At 36.2% G+C, this 16,260-nt stretch overlaps 1 protein-coding gene across 1 annotated transcript in view; it reads right to left on the reverse strand.

Moving 5' to 3' along the window:
* Nucleotides 1-5,452: 5,452 nt before the first annotated feature.
* Nucleotides 5,453-16,260, reverse strand: part of LOC106873476 (armadillo repeat-containing protein 2) — a 50,563-nt gene continuing 39,755 nt past the window's right edge. The window contains exons 14-20 of the mRNA XM_052965884.1: nt 15,742-15,882; nt 14,568-14,742; nt 14,309-14,428; nt 12,299-12,412; nt 9,973-10,105; nt 7,571-7,731; nt 5,453-5,781 (exon numbers count right to left, since the gene is read on the reverse strand). Coding sequence (XP_052821844.1) covers nt 5,555-5,781; nt 7,571-7,731; nt 9,973-10,105; nt 12,299-12,412; nt 14,309-14,428; nt 14,568-14,742; nt 15,742-15,882 — 1,071 coding nt within the window. The 3' untranslated portion in view covers nt 5,453-5,554. The remainder of the gene's footprint in view (nt 5,782-7,570; nt 7,732-9,972; nt 10,106-12,298; nt 12,413-14,308; nt 14,429-14,567; nt 14,743-15,741; nt 15,883-16,260) is intronic.

Genomic DNA, 16,260 nt, shown 5'->3' on the forward strand with positions numbered 1-16,260 from the left:
TAGGAGTTGTGATGTTCATGCGCTTCCAGAGTGTATTAACAGAATAAACATAATAGCTGTCATTGGGTAACTGAGCCTGGGTTTAAAACTCAGTTCATGGAGAGTTCAAGGATATTCTTTTATTCTTTTACTGGTTTCAGATATTTGACTGCGGCCATGCTGGAGCATATTGACCCCAGGACTTACTCTTTGTAAGCCTAGTACATATTCTATCGGCCTCTTTTGCCGAACTGCTAAGTTACGGGAATGTAAACACACCAGCACCAGTTGTCAAGCGATGGTGGGGGCACAAACATACATGTATATATATACTACGGGATTCTTTTCAGTTTCCGTCTACCAAATCCACTCACAAGGTTTTGGTTGCCCCAAGGCTCTAGTAGAAGACACTTGCCCAAGGTGCTATGCAGTGGGACTGAACTCAGAACCATGTGGTTGGTAAGCCAGCTCCTTACCACACAGCCACTCCTGTCCCCTTTTTAGCTATAACCTGACCACCAGAAAGAATTATCAATTTATGGCCACTTTCCATGCCTCGATGAGTTGAACAGGTCATCATGGTCAGTCATTTTCTGTTGGGAGCAGCAAGTGACATGGCTCTCATACTTGTCACTTGAATTGGTTTTAATGACTGGATGCTCTACCTATCGTCAGTCAATTTAAAGTGTATACTAACTGCATTTTCTCATGGTACCAACACTTGAGAGGTTGAATAAAGGGACCCTTGATTCCTACTCATTCTTTGCTCATTTGTCAACCACTTTAGATTGTTGTATTTCTGTTGTGGTACCATAAAAGGAGTGGTGGTGCCTTGTACTCAGGACAATGTAAAGAGAAACCAAAATATTTGATAAAAGTTGAATTATACTCAGCTACGATATATAGATCTAAGAAGAGAAGAGAAGAGTTGGGTGGAGGAGACTGATGCTAGCAGTGAGACTAGAAATTGATGTAAATACTGAGATTAATCAATACCCTGGAATGTGAACAGAAGCGCAGGAGTGGCTGTGTGGTAAGTAGCTTGCTTACCAACCACATGGTTCTGGGTTCAGTCCCACTGTGTGGCACCTTGGGTAAGTGTCTTCTACTATAGCCTCGGGCTGACCAAAGCCTTGTGAGTGGATTTGGTAGACGGAAACTGTAAGAAGCCTATCATATATATATATATATGTGTGTGTGTTTATGTGTCTGTGTTTGTCCCTCCAACATCGCTTGACAACCGATGCTGGTATGTTTACATCCCCCCCGTAACTTAGCGGTTCGGCAAAAGAGACCGATAGAATAAGTACTAGGCTTACAAAGAATAAGTCCTGGGGTCAATTTGCTCGACTAAAGGCGGTGCCCCAGCAAGGCCGCAGTCAAATGACTGAAACAAGTAAAAGAGAGAGTATTTGTTCAGATGACAAGAAGAGACTGGAGAGAGAGAGAAAGATGACATCAGAAGGACTAGTACTAAAACAAAACAAATAAAAAAAACAATGCCAACACACAGCTTCCACGAGATGTAAACATTTAATTTTCATGCATTTCCTCAATAGATGGGGGTGTTTTCATAATACTTCTTCAACATATAATTATATCTATAAGCATTTTTTATTAACGTTTAATACACTTTGAATTAATGTTTTACAAAGAATTTGTATATATATTATATAAAAATGGAACCCTAGGTGTGACATAAGAAAAAATAATAATTAAGACGGAATTTCTCCACAATCACAGATGGCTTAAATTGAAAATAAATGGAAGGATTAATACAGTTAACAACAATAATAATAATAAAGAAATGATATGTATATATGTAATATGTCTTTGGTAAAGGTTGTAAGATTTAACAGAATGGCTGGACTTAGTGTTGAATTACTGATATCATTGTCATTTGCAATGGCTATTCTGTGTACCAAGATATATAACATTAGATGCTGCACTATGATTGACTGATAAAAATACATATTCCACCCCAATTACATTGATGGGTGGATAACAATGAAAAAAAGGTGTGTCCAACTGTAAATATGTTTGTGAAAAACAAAGACCATGTCATTCTTGCCAATAGAGGAAGAGGGGAAATAAAATAACAAATATGAAATATAAATTCTGAACTTTTGCTAAGTTACTTTATAATATTAAATATATCTATTGAGCTACTTACAGAAATGATAAATTACATATATTTATAGATATATACATATATAAATCCAGTTATATATAATTGAATTATTACTTTCTACAAATGTTTCAAAATAATTCATCAATAAACATACACACATGAAATTAATTAATCACATAATTATTTATAATTGATTTCTTTTAACAAAGGATAAAAATGGAAGGAGAGTAAATAACTAATCATATGAATTGCATTGTATTCTGGCACTGGGAAAACAAATGGCAATGCTGGTCCTTGTGAAATTTGAACTCAGAATGCTGAGAGACAATACAATAACAATATTCATAGTCTGATATACTTCATAACTACTTTTTAGCTTATTCATTTGCAACTTCTACTGATTCAGTGTTACAGACGCCTGACCTAACTACAATATACAATGCTATTTTTCAAACTAGCTTTCCTTGATAACACACAACACAGCCTTTATTTCAATTTTTATAACAATGAAGAATTAACTAATGGAACTTTTGTTATTAAGATAGTGTTTGGAAGATAAATCAACAGGGAATTTGATGGAAAGGTTTAATTTGGATGACTGCACTGAATTCAAATCCATTCAGAGCTAAAATGGGCCAAAAAACCCAATTCCAACATGAAAATGTTGGAATCCATGATGTCACAAAAAATAATAATTTCTTAAAATACTAGCTGACCCCAAAAGTGATGTCTACTTGTGCCCCTTGCTGTCAAAAGTGATGGCTACTTCAAGTATTTTATATATAAATATGGATGGTAAATCAAATTAATACACTAGTCAATGTTCACATACATTCACATACTTCCATTGTACACACGCACATACATATACTCACACAGAGTTGAAATGCTATTTGATTTTTCTTTTCAGCGTTGATTGTTCACCACCCCACCAGTTTGCCATCACTCCTTCCTTATTCATCTATCACCCCTTCCTTTCTCATTCATATGTTGTAACGGAGAAAAACAAAACACAAGAGTATTATTATAGTAGATATTAAGTCCATCTAGAAAATCAAAACTACCAGGTTTTCTTAATCATAAAGTATATTTCACTATAAATTCCTTTTCTTAAAAATTAAAAATTTTCAGAATGTATAGAATTAAACAATTTTTTCTCTATTCTGTATATACACACACATAGCTGTGTGTTTGAGAGAGACAGAAAGAGAAACAAATAATCAAGATAATACAAAATAAAGTTTTATATTTGTGCATGGGTGTATGTAGTATGTCATGTTAGTGATGACAAACACAAAAAAAGGGTACTCAATAGAAAAGGCAGAGTGTATATAATTATTATTATTTAGATTAAAGTAAGCAATCAGTCCAGAACCTTCAATTTCTTCCTAGTAAACCAAGTTTACTACATTCTTCTGTTTTATAGGAGACTGGAAGTTAGCCAGAATACAATGCGGTTGTCATATTGTATTCTGGCCAACAGACCTCCAACTCAAGAATGTGACAGACTTGCTCATATATATATATATATATATGAAATAGATAGCAGAATGATTTGAGTGCTGGACAAAATATCTTATGCCACTGAAATATGCCTATTTACTTTCTGAGTTCAAATCCCACCAGAATTAGCAAAAAGAAAATACCAGTGATACAACTGACTATACTCTCCTTCTTTATACAAATCAGCATTTATATACAATAGAACAAAAATAACTCTGAGTGGCCATAGAATCATGGAGCTATATTCTATTTCAACAGATATATTGGTCACAGAAGGCTTCGTTTTTTAGGTTCAAAAGAGGAGCCAATAGTATATCTTTCTCAAAGCATTTCTAATCAAAATTAATCTCTCAGAATATAAAATACTAAAAAAATCCCATGTCCTTTGCAATTAGCCATTCATTATAAATTCTTTGTGGTAGATTGTGAAGAGAGAGAGAGTGGCTTTATCTCTTCTGTCACTGTTGTCCATGATTCACTTCTAATGAAAAGAACTGTTTCAATGCAAGCTTTCTCCATGCATGCACATACATTTCCATTTCAGACTATATCTAAATAAAAGACTTATGAGGCAAGATGTCACTCACCAACTTACTATTGAACTGCATCCTCTCTCTGTCTATTCTACAACAGCTTTTCATTCCTTTAAAATCATTTCAATGTATTTCCCTCTCCTACTTTTTAGAATATCACCAAATCTTGTTTCCATGGCCCCTTACTAAACAACATGCCAAATTCTCCTCCACCTACTGAACTGCTTCTTTAAACTTCTTTCCTGCCGATAGCTTCCTTCCAATGAATGACAAACAAACCTGTAAGAAAACAACTCACCTGGTTATCCACATTTTTCTAGTCTTCAGTTAGTTTTGATGTATGTCCTTCACAAATCTCCCCTGACACAATATGGCTCTGCAGCATAACTCTTGTGGTTCAAAGACTGGTTAAGCATATATTTGGTCTTCTCAAAGCATTTTCAATCAAAATAAATCTTTCTAAATGTAAAATAATGACAATAATAGTAAAGGCTACGAGAACTACCCATTCCTTTTTCTCAGATTAATGAGTGAACAAATCTTTTTTACAACAAATAATAAAATTGAACTCTTTACACAAATACAAAGTCAATTATTGAACACTAGAGTACTTATATGAACTAACCCTGTATATTACTTGTACATATTTTATTAATGGAAAGCAAAGACAAACTATTAGATTTAAAGTCAGGGCTAAGAAAAGCATTCATTCTCATGCTCTATTATCTCTGCTCTTTATTCTAATCTAAATACCAGCAACAAAAGCTATTCTATCATAATGCCATCCCATGCTAGAATATCTCCTACATCCAGTTACCTCCCACTAATGTTGAAATGGAACTGATCAGGCAATAATACAAATCTGAGCAATTAATAGAATATCAATGTAATGTCAGTAATTATACCAGAAAACCAAGAGAATCCAGAGAGTGAAAGTTCATATTGATTCTTGAGTAATTTTCAAATTCTCTATTTCATCGACAACATTATTCTAATGAGCTTCCTGGTATTGTGTCTGTCTATAAAGAACCATTATGAACTTTCTTTCTCTGGATGTTGATAATAATACAGTTTTAGGTATTTGATCTAAGTATGAAAGAGAATAAAAGGTATTTTTAGAACCTAGAGAAAAATCAACGATGGACATATAATCAGATGACAGGAAATATGTTGTCAAGCAAAGAAGCCATTTTAGATGTTAATTATAAGAAATCGTCAAAAGGAGATTATCATGCTATGAACAGACAGCAAGTATTTTGTGGATAGAGATGAAGATTATTTCGGTTTAACAGTGAGATAACAAGAATTTAGTGTTGAATTTGTTCACATGAATGGTTTTTTTATTATTATTATTTTTTTTTTTCTTCAGTATCATCATGATTAAATATGAAAGTTAATGTAAGTGGATCTATGATCTAGTGCTTTTAATAGAACTGGGAAAGTGATCCTTTGTTACTTCAAGAGGTTCTAAGACAGATTGGTGGTATTTAAGTCTCTGCAATAAAGTTTCAGCAACTGGACAAAATTCGTTTTCCCATTTTTCCATAATAAGACTCTGAACTTCATATGTTGTCTCTGAGCTTTGTTCCGTGTGTTCAGGTTTGGCTGTAATGTAGCCGTGAACGTTAGCTTCATCTGGAAAATTCAAACATCAAAAGTTTCACTTACAAGATGGGTAAAAAGGTTAACCTGGAAGGAAATAGACAATAAAACAATATTTCTTTCAGCTAAAGTAATAAGATCAACTCTTTGCAGTTGAGGAGGAACATCATCATCATCGTCATCATTTAACATCCACTTTTTTTGTTCATGTTGGTATGATTGGATAGTTTAACAAGATCTGGTGAGCCACAAGGCTGCATTGAGCTCCAGTGTCAGCCCTAGCATGGTCTCTAAGGCTGGCTGCCCTTCCTAATGCCATGCAGTCTGTACTGAATACTTGTTCTGTGCTACCAACACTGGTGAGACTGTTAAGTAGGCACTAGTGAATATTACTGATTGTTATTTTGTTGATTCTAAGGGTATGCTAAACAAAAATTATCCTGGTGGGTGGGATTAGAACCCAGAACAAAAGAACACAAATACTGTCAGACTTTTTTGTTCCATTATTTCTGCCAACTCACAAACAATCAATGCAATATTGATTTCTGACATTAACACAAAGTTACACATTTGTAAGGGAGAAGATTTTAGTCAATGAATTAATCCCAGTTTATTCTTCCTTCTTTCTATGAAAACCTGGATACTCCTAACGAATATAGCAGCAAACACATTTTCCAATTTTTTTCCCCAGTATCTTGTACCAATCATCATCATCATCATTTAACATCCGTTTTCTATGCTGGTATGGGTTGGACGGTTCAACTGGGGTCTGGGAAGCCAAGAGGCTGCACCAGGCTCCAGTCTGATTTGGCAGTGTTTCTACAGATGAATGCCCTTCCTAAAGCCAACCACTCTGAGTGTGTAGAGGTTGATATAAATAAAGAGAAGTCTTCTCTCAATCTTTTGCTTTGAGAAGGTTTCCATAGCAACAACTGATGCGCTACCTCATCTTTACTTCTCTGATTATTTCAAATAAACCAACATCTTTGTTTGCACAATGTTATTGTTATAAAAGACAGATTACCATAAAGTTTGGCATTAATTTTATATTTCTTCCAAGACATTTTCAATGTTGCTCATTGCAATCTTATGTCAGTGCTATTGAACCAATTTTTTTAGAGCTTTTGTTAGTGTCCTTGTTTCGGGACCATACCTCAGTATAGTCGCCATCATTGCTTCGAAGAATGAATAAGAATCCTAGAATGGGGAAACAGAGTTCCAGTACAGATGAAGATGAACACTGATGAACTGGTATAACAGCTGTAGCTGTACTGACTAGTGGCAAAGTATATGATCTGCTGGACTATCTGTTAACAGACCATTGTTTCAAATTCATTCCTGGTGTTTCTTGAGGTTACTGGGAAGAATACTTTCCACCACATCACCTAAGCTGATGGGAATGGATACTAAAACATCTGGGAACATGACATGTTGGCATCTGGAAAATGCATCTTTCATATATACAAAGTCATGGATGTGAAACTCAACAACAATCCATAATTCCATTCAGAGATTGTTTACTCTTAGTATTAAAGAATTAAAAACTCAAATGAAGACAATGATGTTGCTAGGATGATAATGATGATGATGGTGGTGGTTATTGAAGAAATGGTAATGATAGTAATGATGGTGGAAGTAATAGTAGATTGTGACAGTGGTGGTGGTGGTGGTAATGATGATGATAATGATATAGATAGTGATATTGATGATGATAGCAGTGATTATGATGGTAGTAATGACAATAGTAGTGATGACGATGATGTCAACAGCTGAATGACTAAGTTACAGGACAAAATACAGAAAGTCAAATGTTATTTCTTACCTAAAAATTCCGTGAGAAGCTCAACAAGTTGCTCTGTTGTTTGGTAACCAAAATAGAGGTGTTCTGGGCCAATATTGTGGCTGTAGTTCAGTAAAACTTGGCACACAATTCCAGCCAGCTGCCAGTCGTTAGGACCAAAATCTCTCAGAACTTCTATTAACCTAAAGAAGAAGAGGAAACATTATAGAAGGTTCATTTAGCTTCTCTGTACCATTGATGAGATAGTGTTTGTCTCAGATGTGAGAGCAATGTTCTAATGTGGCCCTCACCTGAACTTTGTACAATATCAAGGATTGCCATCTTAACATGATTGCTATGGAAAATATTAGCACAGTGCTGCTATTGCACACATGGATCTCTTGGATCACACTCAGAAATGAAGCCCCAACTGCTCCAGCTCCTAGAACACAGGCGTCTTGTCTCTGCTTTCTGCCTCTTGCATTACTACTATAATGCCTTTTGCTATTTGGGGCTGGTTGTAGTCATGCTAACTCCAATTGGAGTATTCTCTTTCCACTTGCCCCTCCTCTTCCCATCGCCCTTGTTATGTCCAATTCCCACCAGGCCCTGCACTAATTCCGAAGCCCAGCCCTTTTTTTCTTCTCAAAATGTCATCACCCTGGAATTCCCTCCTTGCTCACAGGTTGACTTACAAAGGTTTACAAGGAATACTAATGGCACCCATCTCTCTGATTTGAGAGAATTGGCAAAGACCATGGGCACTGCCCCTTAAAAACATAACTATTCATCATCATCATCATCATCGTCTAACGTCCGCTTTCCATGCTAGCATGGGTTGGACGATTTGACTGAGGACTGGTGAAACCGGATGGCAACACCAGGCTCCAATCTGATTTGGCAGAGTTTCTACAGCTGGATGCCCTTCCTAACGCCAACCACTGCGAGAGTGTAGTGGGTGCTTTTACGTGTCACCCGCACAAAGGCCAGTCGGGCGGTACTGGCAACGGCCACGCTCAAAATGGTATATTTTATGTGCCACCTGCACAAGAGCCAGTCCAGGGGCACTGGCAACGATCTCGCTCGAAAGTCCTTACACATGCCGTCGGCACAAGTGCCAGAAAGGCGACGCTGGGCACAGGTGCCAGTTATTATTAGCACCTGTGTTGGTGCTATGTAAAAAGCATCCATGCTGGCACTATGCGCAAAGCACCCAGTACACTCTCTAAAGTAGTTGGCATTAGAAAGGGCATGCAGCCATAGAAAACATGCCAAAATAGGTGACTGGAGCCTGGTGCAGCCCTCCAGCTTGTCAGCTCCTGTCAAACTGTCCAACCCATGCCAGCATGGAAAACAGACATTAAAAGATGATGATGATGATGATTGTTATTATAACTGTATGAACCCTCTAATTGAGTATTTCATATGTTCATTCATCACTCATTAAATGACAGTGTAAGTGGCTGAGTATTCCAGAGACACCTGTACTCTTAACATAATTTTCAGGCAGATTCCACTCGACAAGGCTGGATCATTAAATTACAGCTACAGTCCATTCAATAGGCTTCCATACAGTTTCCATCTATGCAGTTTCATCCACAAGGCTTAGACTGAACTTACAATGCCATGGTTACAAAGCAAACTTCTTAACTACAAGGCCATACATACAACCATTCTTGTATTTATTAATGTATTCATCATCATCATCATCGTTTAACGTCCGCTTTCCATGCTAGCATGGGTTGGACGATTTGACTGAGGACTGGTGAACCAGATGGCTGCACCAGGCTCCAATCTGATCTGGCAGAGTTTCTACAGCTGGGATGCCCTTCCTAACGCCAACCACTCTGAGGGTGTAGTGGTTGCTTTTACGTGCCACCGGCATGAGGGCCAGTCTGGCAGTACTGGCAACAACCTTGCTCGAATGTTTTGTTCACATGCCACTGGCACAAGTGTCAGTAAGGCGACGCTGGTAACAATCACGCTCAAACGGTGCTATTTACGTGCCACCGGCACAGAAGCCAGCCCACTGCTCTGGCAGTGATCCCACTCGGAATAATCATTTTATTATAGTATTGCCATGTTATTTCATCTGCTGGTTTTGCAAGAAGGAATAGTACTTATGGTCTTTGCAGAATCTCTTAGGCTGGTGACAAAACTACAAAGGCTTTAACCTTTTAGCATTTAAACTGGCCATATGTGGCCCAAATATTCCTGTTTTATGTTGAAACTAGACAGGTCTAGCCTATCAAACCAACCCTACAATGTCATTCTAAAAATATACCATCACATCGTCAAAATCTCAAAGCAACAAGATAATGCATGATTAATTAAAAACAGTGTGAATAAGAAAAAGCATTACATTTGATAAATGAATCTGAATGGTAAAGGGTTAAAGAACAGCTCTTTTGGCATTAAACAAAAATTGGAATGAAGCCACTTACTTTTCAATGCCTCCTCCTTGCATCAGTACAGGTCGCTTTTCTTTATCAGCCATGAAATTCACGAGGACTCCACAAGAAATATAAACAACTTCTCGATTGTCAGAATCTAATAATTCTATGAAGGTCTCTTGCACTACAATATGCAAATATATTCTTTCATTTACATACATACATGTGTGTGTGAGAGAGATAGAGATTTAGTATTGTTAACCAAATTATGGAAAGCAACAAGACATATTTACTGAAAGGGAATGGGGTGACGATGGAGTAAAATTTATTGCAAATTTTGAGTTGTTCTGTACTGTAAGTTTTGCCTTTAAGGATTATTCAATGAATTGACTGGTTAAATAAACCTTTAAATGTGAAACTTGAAGTTTCTGTCAATTCATTATTATCAAGACAGACAGACAAGCAAACAGACAGATGAACTCCTGAAGCTTGAAGCTGGAGCCTTACCACTGATGCAGTTTAATGTCTTGCCCAGGCTGTTGATGGCACATCAATTAAAAATAAGAACATTCATTAATGTTAATAGACTAGGGATTATCTGCAATGGTAAAAATCACTTCAGAAATTAAATTTGAGTGGTGCATGTTGCTGCACTGACAGATAAGGTGGAGAAACTAATATTTTGGACAGTGTCTTCTGTTAAAAGAGTCTTACACAAGAAAGAAATGATGATGTAATCCAGTTTATAACAGTGACTTGTTAAATACTGAGTCTGATTCAAAAGCTCAGCTGTATATAAATAAAAAACAAATGGAAACCATCATCATCATCATCATTTAACGTCTGTTGTCTATGCTGGCATGGGTTGGACGGTTTGACTGGGCTGGCATGCTGGGAGGCTGCACCAGACTCCAGTCTGTTTGGCAGTTTTCTACAGCTGGATGCCCTTCCTAACGTCAACCACACTGAGAGAGTAATGGGTGCTTTTATGTGCCACTGATACAGGTGCCATTTGTGTGACACCAGAGTGTGTTTACGTGCTACCGGCATGGGTGCCAATTTGCATGACACTGGTATCTGCCATGACTGCGATTTTGCTTGGCTTGATGGGTCTTCTCCAGCACTACATAACACCAAAGGTCTTGGTCATTGCCTCCATGAGGCCCAACACTCGAAAGGAACTCAGCCACTTTGCCTCCCAAGGATGAAAATAGATTTGGACATCATATGGATTTATAGTTTTATATTTGAGATGAAATAAAGAAGACTGATGCTCATAGTATAATATGCTAATACAAAAAGGTACTAAAAACGTGCTGGTGAAGATACATGGCTTAGTGGTTAGGCTATTTGGCTCATAGTCGTAAGGTCAGGAATTCAATTCCTGGTGTCCTCAAGCAAGATTCTCCAATCCACTCAGCCAGCAGACATTAAGTTGTACCTGTATTTCAAAGAGTAAGCCTTGTCCCGTTGTGCCATGCTGAATCTCCCTGAGAACTATGTTAATGGTACACATATCTGTGGAGTGCTCAGCCACTTGCATGTTATTTTCATGAGCAAGCTGTTCCACTGATTGGATCAACTGAGACTTTTGCTGTCATAACTGACAAAGGACCTTCAAGTCAGCAAATAAACGCTACTTATGCTGGAACCTAAATTTCAGGCCCATTTCATACTAACCCTTATTTTTATTAATCAAAATCAAAGCTATGTTGGAAAAAATAATCTGTTATGTATATAATAATAATAATGAAATTATTGTGTATAATGCTCAGGTGCACTACGACTCATCAAAGGTGCATGTGCAGTACATAGAATTATGCCCCAAAATCAGGAAAGTGAACAGCGTAAGAGTCAAGATATACATGTATGCAGTGGTGGACTGGCCAGGTTGCCAGCTTGCCTGATGGCAAGTGGGCCCCTGCACCATTAGAATCTATATATGGAGCCCATGTTAGTATCTAAGGGGCCCATCCCCTCAAGTTTGAGAATTTTAAAATTCACTCCTGGAAGAATGCATTATTTCAGCCTGGCTGTGTTTATAGACAGTTGAAAAGAATACTTAAAAAAAAAAAAATTAAATGATAGCACTGTAATTGCGGGTGGGCTTCCTTAGTCTCCTGGCAACCAATATTTTTAGACCCAGTCTGCCACTGCATGTGTATGGAGGCGGGTGGATATCAGGTGTAGTGTTGGCGAATTTCAGGAAGCAAGGAAGTTTTAAAGGATGCAATGTCTCAGCAACTAACAACTGATGCAGGTAGTTCCATGCTTCAGCAGTGTCTGACTTTAGATTTCATATTTACAAAAATGTATTCCTTGACCATTCCTAAATGGTCAAGGATTACAATTACTCATAAAATACTAAACAGGTTACCTTTTTGTTCTGCCAAAAAGTCTCTTACAATCTTTTGGTGAGTTAAGTTTCCAAACACTCGCGATACTTCAATCAAAGTTTCCATGTGGTCTGGCAGTAATAATTTCACCAAATCTGTGAAATATAAAAGAGACGCTAGAGCAAAAACTGTTAGATAGTAAGGTATAGATAGGAGTCAGGTATGTATGTATGTGTGTGTGCGTGTGTGCACGTAATGTAACAAAGAAATTGCTTCTGACAGCTCAAGGTGTTTAAGTAAATAGGAAGAAACCTTAAGCAGATGAGACCTTAATCTTCTTCACGGGATGCCATGTAGCATTGTCTGATAAACTAAGTATATTATTGAAATAAGCCATGAAATGCCTGCAGTGAATCTGAACTAAAGATCTACAGGCTGATAATTTAATGCTACATCCATCTCGCTATTTCAGTTCTGTTCTGTGTGGGTGTATGTGAGATTGAGAGATAGGGTGAGAGTGAGAGTGTATGTATATGTGTGAGAGAGAAGATTAATCAGATAATGCTCTAAAAAGGCTGTCAGTGAGTTCCTTGATTTGCATTTCTCTACTTTAAGAGTCTCTTGAGTGAGTGTGCAGAGGTTAATTGAGACCTTTATAAAAAAATTAAAAAATCCCTGATATTTCATTGATAAAGTTTGGAATCAATGTAAATGGAAATTATGAGATTATGTACAGCCAATGGTTAAGAAGTTTACTTGCCAACCACATAGTTCCAGGTTCAGTCCCATTGTGTGGCACCTTGGGCAAGTGTCTTCTACTATAGCTTCAGGCCAACAAAAGCCTTGTGAGTGAATTTAATAGATAGATATTCCTAGTTTCCAGCTCTGTAGGTCAACTTTGCCTTTCTATTTTCTATCATTGAACTAAGCATCATATTTTACTGGGTTAAACCAAATGCTTCAGCTTTCCTGAAACACTCCTATGCAAGGTTGTTTTGGATAGATTTGAAGATCTTAGAGTGCTACTGCATCTCTGTAGTTTATACTTGTTTATTTTTACATCACAATTTTAAAAAAAACTGTAAATTAAGAAATTTATAATAAGGAACTAAAAAGCCTAATGCAAATAACGATGTCAATAATTAAAACATTGGTAGACTGGCAGAATCATTAAAGTATCAGACAAAATGCTTTGAGCTATTAGAGAAATTTTTATTCTGTGCCCATATCCCTCTGAGGTTGACTTTGGCTTTCAACCTTGAGGACTCCATAAAATAAATATTAGTCAAGTACAGGAATAAATATAATTAACTTTTCTCTCCCAATTAATGTGTACCCTTATGTTTGGATAAAAAAAAATAAATAAATTAAAAAAAATAATAATCAGTAATTATATACAGTATCATCATTGTTTAAACAAATACTATTCCAATATTTTCTTGGGTCAGAAGAGAGAACACTGGGGCAAGATTTTCTATGGCCAGATATCCTTCCCATATGTTGCCAGCTCCCATATGTTCCCAAGTGAGATTAATAAGTTTTCAATGTATTAAGCAACAAACAAGATCAGACATGTTTAAGCAGAGAACTGGAATCAAATGGCAAACGAGATTTCTGTTTACAAAGGTTGAGTAACATGTGAAGACGCCCAAACATGCTTTTGTACTGGACTGCAAGCAAACAACATTGTTTACAACCTGCAAGACAAGAGAAATACAAACTTTCTCTCACACACACAAACGACAGGCTTCTTTTAGTTTCCAGTTACCAAATCCACTCACAAGGCTTTTAGTTGGCTCAGGGCTCTAGTCAAAGATACTTGCTCAAGGTGCCATGCATTTGGACTGAACCAAAGACCACATGGTTAGGAAGTGAACCATATATATATATAGAGTCATATATATGTGCATATACATACTCTTAGTAATCATCCATTCATATTAGCAAGATTAAAGCAAGAATGTTTTGAGATTTAAGATGTATTTCTTGTATCTAGTGATGTTTGGGAAATGAAAATGAGAAAAGTGTAACATATTCAATCAATTACTTACATTTAGCAATGTCTAATTGTTTGGCCAATATACCACTGGTCTTGCTGTGGTAATAAGAAAGATTGTTGATGGTAGCAACAGTAGTAACAAGTAGATCTTCTTTGTCAATTGAGAATAAATCTGTGGAAAAAAAAATAATTATAACAAGCTTTTCTACTTTTGGCACAAGGCCTGAAATTTGGGGGAGGAGGATAGTCGATTACATCAACCCCAGCACTCAATAAATAAAAGTATATTGTATTTCTGACTGCCAACTTACCTAGAATACGAAGAAGTTGTATGACACAATCATGTTCAGCAGCAATAATAGGGCCAATGGTCTCACCAATTGATAAATTTGCAATCAATCGAACAGTCTTGATAAGTATATCAACACTTTCTTCCATTTGAAAATTTTGGCTATTTGCTTTATGAGACTGGTTAGTTTTATCTGACTGGAAAGAAAAAAAAAACCCATTTATTATTTGTAAATTAATGTCATTGAAATGATGATATTCACATAAAATGTCTTACAAGAAAATATGCTAGGTTTTCTATATCATTCTTTCATACAGTCTCTTGTGAAAGATTTAATTCTATCATCAGAAATTAAACTAAAACATCAGGATGGAAGCTAACATATTTGATGGCATAAAAGACACACCCCAATTTCAGCAGCACATATTGAACAAACAAAGCTTTTAGTGCATTAAAGCTAATAGGAAAACCAACTTTATATATAGGATCTGGGTTGATTGTTTTGTTTTTGAGACATTTTTTTAGAAAATAAAATGCATCATATATACCATCAAATACAAGATGTATTTTAAGTTCTAAATCATAGGATAGCATACCCATAACTGAGCGTGTGATTTAATGAAAAATTCTGTTTGATGCCTCCATTTTGAAAGCCTGCTAAATAAGAGTTGGTTGGGGCTGTTTAACAATAAACTTCAGGTCAATTTTCAGTTTCACTGTGTGAGTCAATTTTAATTTCTCTTACTTGCACTTCTAGCAAATAAGCAAAGCAGATAAAGTTCAGGGGAAACAACTACATGCAACTATTTAAATTAAAAGACAACATCTTATCTTCTCCGAGAAATTTAGGAGGAATTGTGAAAAAGTAAAACCGGCTTGAGATTGGTAAAACCAATTTGAGGTTTATGGATGCAATCATAAACTCTCCATAAATTGATACATTTGTTGTTTACACACAAAAAATTCAGTTATAGACTGTCTTCCTATGAACTAGATACCCACAACACTGACAATCATTGTTGTGTACAAAGAAACCAAGAATAAATTTCCTTTCTTATTTGGAGGAATAATTAATAATCTCAAAATATTAAAAGCTTTGCTTTATTAGTTTAAAACTTATTTGTTTACAAGTCATCTTTATGTGAAACTATGCATTAAAGGTAGCTTGAAAAAAATTGTATAATTTAAAATCTTACTGTAGAAAATTTATCCAAATAATATTTAAGAACATTCAATATTGTTGCCAAAGAGTTTTTTTCTTCAAATAATTGAACACGAGCTGTATCATCTTTTGCAGTCAAGTTGCCGAGAGCAAAGCAGATTCTTACAACAACATCCTAGAAATACAGAAATAATAATAATAATAATAACAATAATAATAATAATAATAATAACGATAATACGAAGAAGAAAAAGAAGAAACAACAAAAGCTATAAAACAAATGAAATCCAAACTAAAACTAGAACAGCAACGGACCATGATAAAACGATGGCAAGAAAATCCCCTACATGGTAAATACTGGGCTAAACTAAATGCGAAAGAAATAGACAGAGAAAAATCCCAGCAATGGCTGAGAAGCTCAGGACGCAAAGCAGAGACTGAAGGATTTTTAATTGCTTCACAAGACCAAAGCCTCCCCACCAGAAATTACCAAAAACACATAATGAAAAGAAATATAACAAGTAACTGTAGAATATGTGGAGATCGACAAGAA

The sequence above is a fragment of the Octopus bimaculoides genome, chromosome 2, assembly GCF_001194135.2.
Source record: "Octopus bimaculoides isolate UCB-OBI-ISO-001 chromosome 2, ASM119413v2, whole genome shotgun sequence".
Taxonomy (NCBI): Eukaryota; Metazoa; Mollusca; class Cephalopoda; order Octopoda; family Octopodidae; genus Octopus; species Octopus bimaculoides.